Below are 15,414 nucleotides of genomic sequence, written 5' to 3'. Positions count from 1 at the left end.
GCCAGGCCCACCCAAGAAGGCTGTGGGCACCCAGGGACCCTCAGCCCTGGCTCCTGTGGCTGAGTTCCCTGCCCCCTCCTCTGCCCCTCAGCCTCCTCCGCGCAGGGGGTGTGGCCTTGCTGCCTCTGGGCTATAAATAGGCGATGCCAGGCAGGAGAGCTGGATCTGTATTAATAGAGCAGGCAGGAGGGCAACAAGGACCGAGAGCAGCCCAGCTCCTGCCCAAATTAACTTTCTATTTGCACTCAGGGGCCCCAGGCATTGCCCCAACTGGGGTCCCTACTGCCCCCAGGAGCCTGGAGAGCCTATTTCTGGGAAGAAACCTCCTCTCTGTCCGCTCCTGCCCCGCACCTCCAAAGGTCAGCCCAGGCAGAAGACCTTTGGAGGTCTTCTCATCCAGGCAAAGTTGCCGTCCGGCCAGGACCCAGTGGGGCCCAGGCCCAGCTGTGTGTGTGCAGGTGGGTGGGGAAGCTGCACATCTGGAGGGAAAACAAGGCAAAGAAGAGGGCGGATCCTACCTCTGAGAGACACCGAGGGGATGCACCACACACACTCTCTCCTACAAGCTCCCACACAGACACACTCCCAGAAACACACACACAGGCATACGTGCTCACACACTCCCAGGGCCACAGTCACTGCTCAGCTGGCCACACCAATAGAACGGACCGGCCAAAGGGAGGCTGGGGTGAGGGGAAGACGGGAGGAAGGGCCCCCGCCCCCCGCCCTTCCTCTCAGCCCCCAGCACAGGCTTCCCCCATCCTCCTCGGGACCCCTCAGCCCCTTCCGGAGGCGGGTCCGTGGAGGGGGCTTCCGAGCGAGCGCCGAGGAAGATGAAGTCTGGCCGGCGGAGGAGTGGCCCCGAGCCCAGACCTCCCACTCGGAAACGTGCAGGGCACACACACAATCGTCTCACACCCCCGAGCTCGTAAAGGGGAGCCGAGGGCCCCGCTCCCCTAGTCGAGCCCCCCATCCCCCAGACGCCCCTCCCAGCCCGAGCCCCCGGGCGCCCGCTGCCCGCGGCCGGCCGGGCGGAGCACTCACCGCCGAACCCGGACCTCAGGAGCGCTGGCCCCCCGCTAGCTCGGGCCCTCGGGGCTCCCGGCCCGCCCCGGGCCTGCGAGGGGGCGGGCCGACCTCCCGCGCCGCGGGGCTCGGGGCTCGGAGCAGCTAGCCGCCAGGCAGCCAGCCGCCGCCAGGGCCCGGGGAGGGGCGGGCCGGCCACCGGCGGGGGAAGGGAGCCAGGGAGGGAGGGACAAAGGAGAGGAGGAGGGGAAGAGGAAGTGATGGAGGAGAGGAGAGGGGAGCTGGATGGAGAGGGCGGGGCGGGAGGATGCCGGCGACCGGCGCGGTGGGAGCTCCGCGTGGGTGGGGTGGGGGGGGGGGGGGGGGGGCGGGAGCAGAAGTGGGGACGGGGAGGAAAGGTAAGAGGTAAGTAGAGGTCAGAGGGTGAAGAGTCCCGAGGCAGGAGTGAGGCGAAGCAGGGTCTCCCTGAAAGCCCCTGTGGTCGGCCTCCCGAGAGGCCCGGGAAGGGGCCAGCCCTGGACCGGGCTGGCAGGTCACACCCTCTGGCCTCAGATCCCTTATCTACAGAATGAGGTTGTCCTCAACGACAGCAAAGGTTAAGCTCTGACATTCCATGGCTCCCAGAGATCCAGCTAGGTCAGGAGGTCCAGCTCTGCCCCTCCATCTGCCACGGTGACAAGGTCACTCTTGGGCTGGGAGTTCAGGCCAAGGCAACCCTCTGTGCAGTGTGAGCAGCACTGAGCCCAACTCCGGTCTGCAGCCGAAACACCTGCTCTTCTGCCCCTGCTCCCCACACTCCTAGCCCAGCCCAGCCCAGCCCAGCTCACCCAGAGACCCAGGTTGGACCAAGGCACTGCCCCTTCCAAGCCAGCCCGCTCCCCTGGGGCTCCAGAAGCCAACCCCACCTCCTCCCCACCACCACCACCAGTTGTGCTAGTCTCAGCAAAGAGCTCTTCCACCCCAGTGAGGCACCTTCCCGTCTGGAAAACACAGTGCCACCTGCCTCTGGAGTCCCCAAGGGCAGGCTGAGCTTCTGCGCCAGGCAAGTACCCACCACCCAGCCTGGGCCCCGGCGAATTCCTCCTGTTCCAGGGACCTGCCCTCTGGACACCAGAACCCTAAGGGACACACTGTGTCTCTCAGCCACGTGCTATATGCTCAGAGCTCACACGGCCTCACACACATTCCCAGGACACTTGCTCAGTCTCACAGACCCCACCTTGGCTGTGCACACTGAGTCGCACAAAATCCCCAGGTAAACACACCCTGTCTCTCACACGTGCTTATTCTCACCCACACAACACCCATCGTAGTTACACACTCATTCAGGCACAGATATCCTTCCACTCAGTCCCTGGAGAGACTCTGAAATCAAAGTCGGCCTCCATAGAGAAATAATTGAATGATTTTTCCTCCCTCGCTAAACACCTACCCACACGGCCATACTACACACACGCTCACACACGCACCCGTGTGTATCTTACTCCCCTTCTGAAGGAAAATGGAAGAACCGTATAGGGTCAAATGCAAAATAGGGGGAGGCTTAAAAAAAAAAAAAATCTCAGGAAGAATGATTCATCGGTCTGGAAACTGTGACGGCCAGCTGGACAGACCCAGACAGACACGGAGGATGCCCGCCAGTGAGAAATAGGGCAGGAGGCAGGCACAAAGAAGTGAGGAGCTAGGAGCCTTTGCTTTTTCTCTCCCTCCTTTGAGCTTTATTAGTCAAGACCTTTATCTTGCAACAGAGGACAGTTGGAAGCTTCACTCCCATTTTACAGAAGGAATAACTGATAACTGGATGGGAGAGGAAGAGGCTCTGTGTCCGGGATCCCAGAGGGAGATAGCTGGATAGCCCAGGAATCCCAGACCCCAGTCACGTGGCAGGGAGCACCCCCTGCTGGCCATCATGCAAGCCTCTACCCATCAACCAGGGGCTTAGGGAGGGAAAGGGACGTGGAGACAGGGCTGGCAGCGGAGGCTGGGAGCGGATGGGGACCTACTGTCTAGACAGCCTGGGCCCTGAGCTGTGTGGCTTTCTGGGTCCTCCCCTAGTTAGTCCCCTCCCGGATCTTTCATGTGGTCTGGCACTGTGGTCCCAGGGTGGGGCAGCCTAGACCCAGATCGAGATTCCTCCTTATTTCCTTGGTCGCATTCCCAGCCCCGCCTCTTGCTCTGTAGAGAAGAGGGCAACGTGAGATGGCCCAGAACACCCAGGTATGGAGATGGAATCAGGCTCTTGCTCGGCTCCCTCACTTCATGCTCCCGTGTCCACAGCTTTAGCAAAAGGCCGGCATGTGCTCTCTGTGGGCCCCCCCACCCCGCCCCGTCCTCCCCTGGCCCAGGCATCGTCCTGCTGGAAGAGCCTGTCACTGCCATCTCTACTCATCATGACGTGTGCCTCTCCAAGTTGCCTATGGCTGGGCACAGTGCCCAGAATGATGCATCTAAGTAAAGCCTGGCCCAGCCAGAACAGGCTCCTTGTTTGTGACTTGTAGGGTAGCCCTCTGTTTTTCCGAGAGGAGGGTCCCCTCTACAAGGCTCCATCAGGGGAACAAGACAGGGAAAATGATCCTCTTGCACATATGCCCACAGACAGGCACGGGGCCAACGAGTTCTCAAATACACCGAGGAGTGCACACACGGACACTTCGGGACCATCAGTCCTGAGTTCACCCCTGTCCCCGACTTGAACACTCTGATCCATAAACACAAGGAAAGACACAAACAGAGATACACAAGCCCAGAGTCACAAACACATCCGGAGATATATAAACACACTCCAGTCACACAGACACACAGAGATAGCACATGCACCCCCCGAGCCACCCAGTTTCCAGGGAAACGCACTCCCAAGAATGTCCGGAGTGGGGCCAGGCAGGGCTGGGCTTGGTGCCTTGCTCCAGAGATGAGACAAGGAAACCCTCAGCTCCCGGAGCCCAGGGGAGGGGGAGTGCTAGGGAGAAGAACACCCGTTCCTTTGTGCCTCTGCCTACCCCTCCCCAGGCTGCCAAGCTCCTGAGACAGGCGAGCCCAGACAAGAAGGCTATGGGTGTGGGAGGGAGGGAGAGGGAAGGGGTTTAGGGTCAGAAGCGAGTGGGAGGGTGCATACTTGGCAGAGTGGGCTTTGGGCTGGGGAAGACTTAGGGGTCACCGGGGCCACAGGAAATGCCTAAGAATTCCATCTTGACCCAGGCCCTCCCTCTTCTCGGGGAGCTAAGTGATGCTCTGGGAAGACAGAGCAAGAGGGGCCTACAGGGCACCCGTTCCTCGACCCTGCTCACAGCACGCGGGGAAGGCTTTTCTTGCCCATGGATACGGGGGGGCTCTGGGGCTGAGGGAGTCAGGGCTGGGCTCTCTCTCTAGCTTTCTTTGAACCCTGCCCCTCCCTCTCCTTCCTGCTCTACTGTCTCACTTCCACACATCCAAATCTTGGGGAAGCTGTCCTCTTTGAGATGTAACAGGACTGTCGGGAGCCAGACGGCATCATAGCCAAAGTCCCCATTTATGGGGGTTCCTCCTCTCATCTGGAGTGAGACAACTTGAAGGCCTCGGAGGAGGCAAGGGCCTGCTGCTGGGGGACCTGCTTCCCTGAAGTCGGGTGTGCCCCTCATACTCGCAAGGGCAGGAAGAAAGGAGTCGGGCAAGGTCAGGTCTCCTGGGTCAGCTGTGAAGGGAAGAGCATCTAAAGAGACCCTAAGGGATGTGAACACAAGGAGAGAGGGAAACAAAGGAATGAGTGGGATTCCCACTTCGAGGGAGCTGCCGGCCGGTAAGAGGCGAGAGTCCCCAGAAAACAATGCCAGGACCTAAGTGCTGCTCGGAGGAGGCTGGGCCCAAAGCTTCCATCCTCACGGCCTCTACCCCCTACCCCAAATCTGCTTTCCTCATTCCCCTAAGGTGATGACTCATTGTATAAATTGATGCCCAGGGCAAACACACCTGGTCTGTCAAAGTGCCACCTGGGCCAACCCCTCAACTGCCCGGTCACCATGGTAACTGGGGGCCCGGTTTTCAGAGCTACCTAACACAACAGAATGGCCTGCTGCTTTGGGAAGCAGGGTGGTAACCATATTCATGGCCCAAAAGCTACCGTCAACAGCATTTTAACAGGAGTGAGCACGTCCTCCGATTTTTGCCTTCACGTTCCACCTTTGCTCCATCCCCATCAGGGGGGACTGTCCTCCTCTGCCCCCCTCTCCCATCTTCTCAGAACATCTCCCTCTCGGCATCAGGAAACAATGCCATTGTTCCACCCACGGCTGCACCCGCCGCAGTCCTCTAACAATCCCCACTGACCTCTGTATCGGGGAGTCCCCCTGCCCCTTTGGAGGCAGTGATCAGAACCTCTGCTCCCCTCCCCCGACCAGGTGTGGAGAGGCAAGCTGGGGACGACCAGAGAAGAAAAGCAGGCTGAAGACGGATCTGGATGCTAGAGGGGTTTGGGATGTTGTTTAGGCACATCCAGAGGCACCTAAGCACCCCACCCTCTGTGTGGCCACTCAGGCGGTTACCATGGCAACCACCGCAGCAGGCTTCCCGGGGGCACCGGCACCTCTCCTGCACCCCGGCTCTTAAACAGAGACCACCTCTGGGTGGGGGCGTCAAAGCTTACCCTGAGTGAGCCGGGTGGGCTGCCGGACAGGGAGCCCGTCGATACTGCAGGCATTGCCACACGGGTAGAGGGTGAGGGTGCCCCGCAGGTTCTCAATGTAGCAGTGCTCTGGAGCCAAGCCCGGACCCTGCAGGGAGATGTCCCTGGCCGCAGAGCCAATCACGGTCTTCCCTGAAGACAGAGGGCGAACTGAGTCAGAGGGCTGGTCCAGGTCGAGGAGGCAGGGATGGGGCAAGGAGGGTGACAAAGGAAATACGGTTGGACCTCCTACGTCACAAAGGACCGCCGCCTACCGCTGGCCACCCCTTTTGGGCCGCTGAGCCCGGTGGACACAGCCAGTGGCAGGAGCTCTCGGTCAGGCAGAGGAAACTCTGGCCCAGAGACGGGAGGGCACAGAGGATCCAGGCTCCAGGGAGAAGGGGAACCTCTTTTCTGCAGACGTTCCTTTAGTCCCTCCAAATCCTTCTCCCCAAGTCCTTTTCCTCCTTCACCAAGCCTCCCCTTCTTTTCCTCCAAATGTGCCATCTCTCCGTCTTCCCTCCCTCCTCTCTGCACCTGCAACCCCTGCCCCCACCCCCTACACTCCCCTCTCCCCTCCCTGCTGCAGCCTGAACAGCTCCCCCTGGCAGAGCCCCTGGGACCGGTATTTGGAGAATGCGGGGAATGTAGTATCACCCAGGCAACAAGTGCAGAGAGGACCGGCAGAAGCTGCAGCGGGGCGGTGAAGGGGGCTGTGCCAGGGCCTTATCTCGGGAGGTCTGCCCCCACTCCCATCCCTCCGTTCTCCACAGGTAGCTTCTCCCATGCCAGGCACTGCCCTGGAACCGGGAGGGCGGGGGGGCGGGGGGGGGGGGGTCTCTTCCTGGCCACGCTGGTTGCTAAGAGCAACGTTCTCTCCTGTTTCAGTGCTCTCCTCCTCGTTTCTAAACTGATCTCTAATCCCAATCATGGAGCCAGATTATCCACCAAAGAAGGCAGGCAGTCCGAGAAGGCCAAGACAAGGGACACACGCTGGTGGGGTTCGGTAGCATGGCCTCACGTCTGGGAGAGGCAAACACTGAGGACACCTGGTGGACTGTCTGTAAGGATGTGGGGGGTGGCAGGTGGACCGCCCCTCCAGACTCACCTTCCTCCAGCGGCAGAAGGGTGATAGCTGTGCTGAGCCGCCCACTGCCCAGGCTCACCAGATGGGGTTTGTCCGTTTGCACCTTCAGCCCTTTGCCTGTCTCGATCAGGTCCAAGGGCCCTTTCTGCAGGTAGTAGGGGTGGGGGATGAGCATCATTAGAGACTTCAGGCCTCAGACCCCGGTCCCAGTCACACTGACACTCTCTCCAGGACTGGCCCTCTCCAAAGGGCTCTGAGGGTGTCGAAAGGCTTAGCACAAGATCTTGCACGGAGCATTATTACACTAAATTGCAATTAGATCTGAATCTAGGCCACTCACTCGTCCCACTGGATTTATCTCAAGTCTTGGCTTAACTGTCCCCTTTGTCTATTAAGACAGAAACAAGGAGAAAGTAAGGAGAGCAGGGTAGGAGAAGGGGGTGCTGCAGAGGAGGGCCGATGAAGACTTGTCCCTGTGCGCTCGTCCGTGGCGATCTACTTGGCTAACACTTGCCTCTTGAAACTACATCACAATAGAGGGCAGGGCCATGGATCCAGGAGGGACACAGCCCGGGGTCAATCTGTAAAATGCTTCCTGACTTCCAAAGGGTATTTTCTGGGTGAACCAATTAGCCTGATTCAGATAAAGACTTAGCTGTTAATAGGCTTGGCACCTGGGGAAGGGCAGGGCCTCATCCCTGGGCTGGGGCCACGGGTGGGTAGAGCAGCGGAACCCATTCCCTCCAACAGCCCTCTCGCCCCTTGGCCCCGACCCCACTCACCTTGACCATTGCTTGGGTCTTGCATCCAGGGCCCACCTGGTTCCTATTAAGAGCGTCCATGGTCCTGGGGCTCCAGAGCTCCTGGGGACACAGTGGAGAACAGGTGTAGGTGGGGAGGCCAGGGGAAGAGAGGGAAAGGAGCAGGCTCTGTTGATCAGGTTCTCAGGGCGGGGCAGCACCTGCCACCATCGGTCATCGCAAGTTAGTGCCGAAGAAAAAGCGGAGGCAGCTCAGGAGCTTCCTGGGGGAAAGAGAGTGCCACATCTTCAACCTCACCATGCCAGTCCTGACCCTTGACCATGAGCACAAAGAACCCTAAGAGGGCCCAGCCTGTATTTCTATGCTTTCTAGCCTCTGACACCCAGAAGCCAGGCCTTGGCAGTAGAAGGCCCTTAGATGTCTGGAGCCAGAGTGGGGAAAACCTACCTCAATGAGGGAAGCCAGGCCCAAGGAACTCACTCTCCAAGGGACACTGGTAGCCACAGGACCCCCAGCAGGGCTGAGTAGGAGCACCATCCCCCCCACCCCACCTTCCCCTCTCCTCCTCTCCCTTTGTCTCCTTCCCCCACCAGGAGTCCCCACAGAGTATTTTCTTCCTTCCTTCCTTCCTTCCTTCCTTCCTTCCTTCCTTCCTTCCTTCAATGTTTATTTGTTTCTGAGGGGGAGGGGACAGGCAGAGACAGAGGATCCAAAGCATGCTCCACAGTGCTGAGAGCAGAGAGCCAGATGCGAGGCTTGAACTCGCCAACCATGAGATCATGACCTGAGCCAGAACCAAGAGTCCAAAGCTTCACCAACTGAGTCACCCAGGCACCCCTCAGCAGGGTGTTTTCTTAAAGGAGACACAACAGGAAAAACTCAACACTTCCTGTCACCTATATATTTCAACTCCTCTTCCCCAGAAAGCAATCTCACCCCCAGACATTCAGAAAAAACAAACAAACAAACAAACAAAAACCCTCAGTGGTGACTAATGCCCAGAACACAGTTTTCTAAGGTTCTTAACTTGATCTGGTGTTGTAGGAGGCTTAGATCCTTAGAACCAAGGGTAAAGTAGATTCCAGGGCCAGAATGAGAACTCTTCCCACCCACCCACCCCTTTCTCCCTGGTTCACAATTTTGGTGCCGGAGATATGTGTGGGACCTTTGGTTTCTAATGTGTGCCCCGTGCCCATCCCCTGATCATCTGGCTAAGGTGCGAAAAAGGTCCCATTCACTGCTGAAATGTTACTGGGGAAAACTGAGACTGTGGCTGAAGGTAGGAGGGAGACCCAGGAAGGCAGGGTTTCCCTCCACTTTCTCTTCCGGCCCTTGACCAGGACCAGGTGACGTGGAGAGGAAGTGGGGGCAGAAGCCCAGCATTCCAAGGAGTGTCCAACCCTGCCCTGGCAGTGGAAACCAAGGGCCTCAGCCATAGGGTTACTAATTTTACCCTCCCAGCTTCCACCCTTCCGGACCTGGACGGCATCATGTCCGTCACCATTTCCACCCAAGCTGGCGGAAGAGAGACCGGAATAGTGCCTGGGGCCCACCCCAACTCTGCCTGGGAAGAGAGAAGGCAAAGGCCATTAACCTACACCAGGCACCAAGCTGGTCTGGCATCTCCTCAGGAGATCTGGCCATGGGGAAGAATTTCCAGGGTCAGGGTCAGTGGATTTCCTTCCACTTAGGGAAATCCCTCCGTGTTCTCTGCGGAAAAGAGGTGAGAGTGGGTTGGGAATGGAGAGTTTACATAAAAGCGGGGGGCGGGGAGGGATGTAAGAAATAAAAAATAAATAATGGTGAAGGAAAGGCAGCATCCTTTAGTGAAAAGAGGTTCAGACTGGGATGCAAGAGCCTTAAATTCTAACCCTGACTTTATTAGTTATTAGCTGTGAGATCTTGGACAAGTTACTTAAATTCTCTAAGTGTCAAGTCATTCTCTATAAAAAGTAGAATACTGATTTAAAAAAAAAGATTGCCTGGATTAGTGCTTGCCTGTGGCTAAGGGTAGAATGGGGAGTGACTATAAATGGGCACGAGATTGCTTTTTTGGGGTGATGGAACTGTTCTTAAACTAAATTGTGATGATGGCTGCCCAGCTCTGTAAATATACTCTAAAAGTCATTGAAAGGTACACTTGCATTAAGGGATGTTATGAAATATACATTACACCTCAATAAAACTGCCTCCGTTTTGTCATCTTTCAAATTCGCCACTATCACCCAGTTAGGCGGCTGGGGATGTGTTCATTTATTTACACCAAAGAATTTCAAGTAGAGATAAAGACTGTAAAGGAATAAGGTTGATGGCGAACAAGAGTGATTAGAGGAGAGAGCGGAATAAAAAAGCGAAAGGAGAGGGAGAGATAAGGGGAGAAGTGTAGGGAGGGACCGAGAAGATAAGAAAAGATGTAGAGATCAGCAGGTTCGAGGCTGTGGCCCCAGCTCGGAAACCTAATCCAGGTGAAGTGGAAAGACACCAGACCAACGCGTCCCAGCGGCACCCAGGCGGCGCTTTGACAAAGGGGCTGGGCTGGGCTGCGCCGCGGCGCGGGGAGCCGCCACCTGGGGGCGCCCTCTCCTCGGACCCCACCCCGAGCCGGGAAGGCGAAGCGGCGCTGCGCCCGGGTGCGCCCCCACCGCTCAACCCGCTTCCGTGGACAGAGCTGCCCACTACCCCGGGCAGTAATTACCCACTCGGAGCGCCCCGCCCGGTCCCACTGCCAAAAAAAGGCCCCTGCGGCTCGAGGCCGGCTTCTGGGAAGGAGGGACTCGAAGAAGGCGCCGCGGTCAGCCCGGGCTCTCTACAGCTCTCCCGCACCTCCCGGGACGCGGGGGGGGGGGGCAGAGGCCTGGGAGCCGGAAGCTGCCGTGCAACAAGGAGGACCCCGTGGCGGGCGAGGCCCGGGCTCCCGCAGGTGACCCTGCTCAGGCCCGGCCCCTCCGGCCTCCTTGCCCAGCGCGGACGCGCGGGCTCACGGGCCCTGAGGGATCAGCCAGTCCCCAGCCCTCTCCTCCGAGTGGGTGTCCAGAGTCACGGCTCGGGGGTCTCGGCACCCGAACTAGAGCGAAAGGAAGTCCGAGGAAGGGCCGAAAAGATCTGCAACCAACAGGCACTAGAGGAAGTCCAAGCTCCAAATCAGGCCCGCGGGCAAAAGGTCCCGGGCTACTCCCTGAGCGCTAGCCGGGCCCTCCGCGGCGCCCCTGCTCGGGAGCTCCCCGGGGTCCCGGGGGGCCGCTCCGGCCCTCACCTGTGGCCCGGGGGGCCAGCCGAGGCCTCGCCCCGGGCGTCGCATGGCCGCGTCCCGAGGCCTTCGGGGCCGAGCTGGGACCCTCTCCGCCCGCCGCCGCCTTCGCTTTCCCGACGCACATCCGCCTTCGAGGAAGGGCCGCCGGCAGGGGAAGGAGTCGGGACGGGAAGGAAACTGAGGCTGGGAGCCTGGTGGGTGGGGGCAGGGGTGGAGTGTGAAAAGACCGGGGCGGAGAGAACTTGAGGAGGGGGAAGTGAGGGGTCTGTGGCGGGACTGGGTGGGGAAGGGGAGATGCAAGGATGGGGCGGATGAAAGACGGAGACTGAGCGATGAAGAAAAATGAGAGCTGGGGAGATGGACAGGAAGGCAAGAAGTTGGGGGAACAGCCCGGGGGACGCAGAGCTGGAGGGAGACGGAAGGACAGCGAGGTGGAGGGACTGGAGGACAAAGAAGGAGATGCGGAGACTGAGGACAGGGAGGTCGTCGAGTAGAGGGAACGACGGCCAGGGACAGCCCTAGAAGGTACAGAGGGCAGTGGAGGGGGAAACCGAGGGGGCGAGGAGACGGGGGAGGGGAAGGTAAAGGGGAGACTGAGGGCAGGCCGGGGCCCAAAAGTTGGGGCGGGATTGCAGGCGGTCACAGACGAGAGGCGGGAGTGTGGAGTGGGGCTCTGGTTCTCATGGAGGGTGGGGGGTATGGGGGTGCTGGAAAGCGCCGCTCTGCGAGGCTGCGGGCGGGTGGGACGGCCGCCAGGGCGCGGCTCCTCGCTGGCCCTCGGCCTGCCCTGCCCGGGGCCGCCAGGTGGGACAAGGCCACAGTGTTGGGCCGCCCCGCCCGCCGCGGACGCCGGACAAGCGGCCTTTCTTTGGCCGGGGAGGGAGAAGGAGCCGCTTGTTTGCGCGGCCGGGGAAAGGGGCGGCCCCTCCGACACCGCCCGCTCCCCGCGGGGCAGCTGCGGGAAGTGGGGGGGGGGGGTGCTGCGTGTGCACGGGAGGAGAGAGTGTGAACGCGGGACTGCGAGTGTGAGCGGCGGGATGTGCGTGCGCGAGGAGGTACTTGTGCAGGCGGGAACTGCGTGAGAAAGACGGGTTGCCGGAGTGAACGGCGGGCTCAGGAGTGCTGCGTGTGCAGTGCGTGTGGACTGCGGGCTGACGGCCAGGCGTGCGCCGGGCTGCCACACGCGCAACGGTGGCCGAGACCCGGGCTGCGCGCGCGGCGGGTGGGCGCGTGGGTGACGCGGGGTGGGGCGCGGTGCGGGTCTGCCGCGTGGGACGCCTGACGTGGTGGGCAGCGCGTGTTTGTGTGTGAGCGGTCCGATGAGTCAGCCCGGGAGCCTCCGGGACCGCTGAGCTAACGGGCCCAGAATGCAGCCCCGCCCCGGCGCCCTGGGTCCCCCGCGGGGCCGCGCGGTCCCCCGGCCGAGCCCCCACTCGCGCCAGCCCCGGCGGAAGCGTCTGCGGGCGCCTCGGCAACCCCGCGCCGGGCGGCCCCTCCCAGGCCCCGCCGCCCCCGCCCGCCCGCACTTCCCCATCCCGGAGGAACCCGGATGACTGGCTCAGCCCCCCGCCTCGGGGAACTCCGTTAGGGATTCGAATCCGAACCGCGCGGGCGTGGCAAGAACCTAGAACTCACTGCCCTAGGGAGCCCCATCTGGCCTCTTGGACTCCTAAAGATGCGGGGCCTCGGAGGAGGGCTCGGGAGGCCCCGGACGTGCCTCCCGCCTGCTGAACACATCCCAGAGTCCCTCCCCGATACCCACCGCCTCCGGGTCGGACCCCGCACACACTCCTCATCCATCAGGGCGGGCCGGCCCGGGACAGGAGCGGAGGTGGCCCAGGGGAGCCCGCTCCCCGGTGCGGTGCTCTCAGTCCTGCCGTCGGCCGGAGAGTGGGAGGTGTGCGGCGCGGGCGGACGAGACCCCGCGAGAGTCCACCCGGCTGTCTGGGTGCCCACGAGAGAGTTCGGAGGGGGCAACGACCAGCGTCCCTACCGGGGAAGGGAGCGAGAGCCCCCTCTGGCGGCTGTGCGGACGGCGGCTGGCGAGGGCAAAAGCAAGCAGCTCGCGGAAAAACAGCGGAGCCGGCTCCCCACAAAGGCCCTTTAGGCCTCCCGCACTCACCTGGGGCGCCCCCACCTCCCCCACGGTTTCTTCTGAACTTCCCGGCCCAGAGCTGATCTGGGGGCCCCCGCCAGGCCCTGGGACTTCCCCTTATCCAGTCCCAGCCGCGCAGCCGGCGAGACCCACGGGCCTAGTGGGAGAGCGAGTCCTTACCTCGCGGGGGGAGAGTGGGACACCGGTTCCTTCGCCTGGCTAAGCCTGCCGCGGCCTCAGGCTCTGGAGGACACTGTTGCTTTTCCTTGGGAGCCCGCTGAGTGGGAGGAGAGCGAGCGGGTCCCGCCCCCCCCCCCCAGTCCCCGCCCCCGTCCCCCGTCCCGTCCGCCTGGCCAGCCAGAGAAGACGCCCTTGTGGAGCTGGAGCCCAAGGTCCCCCCACCCACCCTTTCCCATAGCAGCACCTCCCCCCCTACTCCCCACCCCGCCTGCACAGCACCCGCTTTGTTCCTCTCTGCAGCTGGGCTCTCCACTACCACCAAACACACACACACACACACACACACACACACACACACACACACACACACCTCCGCCTTCCTCCCCTCTGGACTCCCCCAGACCCTCCACCCGTGGGCCTTAAGGCTCTTCTGAAAGGGTGTTTTTAACAATCTCTCACTCTCTGCCCCCGCCCGCTTTTATTTATTTTTTTAACCTTAGATGCCTGAGTCCTCCATGGCTCCCATGAACCTCCTGGTCGCAGCCCCCCAGCCTAGTCAATATCTCCAGAAAACGTCTGCTGAGGGGACCCAGGTTTACCTCCAGTCACCCCTCCTCTTCACCCTATCCCCGGCCCTACCATGAAGAGTTGTAAATAGGGTTGATAACCCTGCACATCCGGCTTCACAGATTTTTCTAAGGATAGCTGTAAGACATGTTAAAGTGCTGTGCAAACCATAAAGTACAAACCTGAACTGAATTATCATCCTGCCCCCATCCAGGTAGCTCCACCCTACCACAACCTGCTGCTTTACGATGGCGAGGCAAGCTACAGGCAGACAATTGAGCCCACCATCCTATAGCAGTTTGAGTCTCTCTAGGAGTAGGGGCTTAAGAAGGAGAAAAAGGAGACACTAAAAACCTGAGTCTAGAAACTGAGCCTCGTTGAGGTCATTCGTCATCTTAACCCCCGCCCCGAAATTCAACGCTGACAGTGGATCCTTACCTTGCAAAGCCAGCTCTTGCCCCGGGGGACTGACTTGGGAGGCCCTAGGGAGCTGAACTCGGCTAGACTGAGCGTCTTTTACCTTGCCCTAGAGGGATCCCTGAGACTCTTCCTCTCTGAACAAGGGAGTAAAAAGGCCCCAAGTCTTCCAGCGGGGGCAGATAGCAGAAAATAATTCACCCTCTTTGGGATGAACATACCTTGTTCTGATTCAGTGGCTTTAGTCGGTGCCCTTTTTCTGTAACCCGGGAGCAGCAGGAGGCTGAAGTGCAGGAATCTTTGGTCACTCATTGACAGGACCAGCGTTAGCAGCGCCCCCCCCCCCCCCCAACAGCTGGAGGCTGGGGCTGACTGGAGCCAGGCGATGGATGAGAGGGGGGAGGGGAAAGACACTTTGCTGTTACCAGCTGTGGCTAACAGAGGTCAAGCAAGCAAGGCTCCAGCATGCATCATGGTACCAGGAAACCTCAGGATTTGGAGGGTAGAGGGTTGCTCCCTTTTTTTTTTTTTTTTTCCCCTCTCTTCATACTGTTTGAGGCCCAGGAAAGTATTTTGACTCTGGCCACCTTTCAGGAAGCAGATCACAACAGTAATTTTCCGACTATCCTGGTAAAAGAAAAAGAAACAAACTGAAACTATTGTATCCTATGTGCCAAATCCCAGCATTAGAGGGAAGGGGTTCTGACTGGGGTACCTCGGGGTCTTTGCACATAGCTCCACAACTCCTAGATCATCTTCACCGCCTTGGTCAGGAGGAATTTCAGGGGATGACTGAGCCTGCCACGAGGCAGCTGATGCTGAGGCAGGGGGTTAAAACAGCACCCCACTCCGCTCTGCCCTCCCAGCCCGAGGACCAGCTGACCCCAGGACCAAGGCTCAGTGCAGTGTGTCCTCAGTCCTGCTGTGTTGAGGCCCTGTGTTCCCACAGTTAGAGCACTCAGGGGACTACAGACCTACCGCCCCCACCCTCCACCCCCACCCGCTGCACATCTGGAGCCCATCAAAAAACTCCGTGCTTGCTCACAATTACGCAAGAGGTCGAGCAGCTGGGAGCTCAGGAAAGGGGGAGGAAGAGAGGAGAAGAAAGCAGAAAACAGCTTTCCAAGCTTGCTTCAGACTTTCCGAAGTGGAAGCAGGGGGAGAGGGCAAAGGCTGGGTGTGGAAGGAAGAGCGGATTTGTGAAGGCCCTCTGCACTTGGCTTGGAGCATCAGGGGTGGATTTCCACACCCCTCCCACCTTTGCCTAGACGCATTTCCCACCTCTGTCACTTCAAATGTGCTCCCTCCAGCTCCAGAAGGAGGGGATTTTTGCTCATTACAGCAGGCAAACCCTGTAGATTCACACTTGCTCAAGCCATCCTTTCTGGTTGCTGTGGA

General features: G+C 60.0%; 1 protein-coding gene across 15 annotated transcripts in view; it reads right to left on the bottom strand.

The window, feature by feature from the left end:
- Nucleotides 1-14,990, bottom strand: part of PHLDB1 (pleckstrin homology like domain family B member 1) — a 46,297-nt gene extending 31,307 nt beyond the window's left edge. For 6 of the 15 annotated variants that reach the window (XM_040483204.1, XM_040483206.1, XM_040483207.1 and 3 more), the window contains exons 1-4: nt 14,238-14,299; nt 7,529-7,609; nt 6,768-6,891; nt 5,642-5,812 (exon numbers count right to left, since the gene is read on the bottom strand). In XM_040483204.1, the coding sequence (XP_040339138.1) occupies nt 5,642-5,812; nt 6,768-6,891; nt 7,529-7,588 (355 nt within the window). In that variant the 5' untranslated portion in view covers nt 7,589-7,609; nt 14,238-14,299. Of the gene's footprint in view, nt 1-5,641; nt 5,813-6,767; nt 6,892-7,528; nt 7,610-13,032; nt 13,159-14,237; nt 14,309-14,495; nt 14,644-14,731 lie in introns of those variants that run through there. The other 9 variants (XM_040483216.1, XM_040483217.1, XM_040483218.1 and 6 more) reach the window with 8 other exon arrangements.
- Nucleotides 14,991-15,414: the final 424 nt, after the last annotated feature.

Source organism: Herpailurus yagouaroundi, unplaced genomic scaffold (assembly GCF_014898765.1).
Source record: "Herpailurus yagouaroundi ecotype Mexico unplaced genomic scaffold, PumYag 161, whole genome shotgun sequence".
Taxonomy (NCBI): domain Eukaryota; kingdom Metazoa; phylum Chordata; class Mammalia; order Carnivora; family Felidae; genus Herpailurus; species Herpailurus yagouaroundi.
This window is presented reverse-complemented; position numbering and strand designations above follow the sequence as displayed.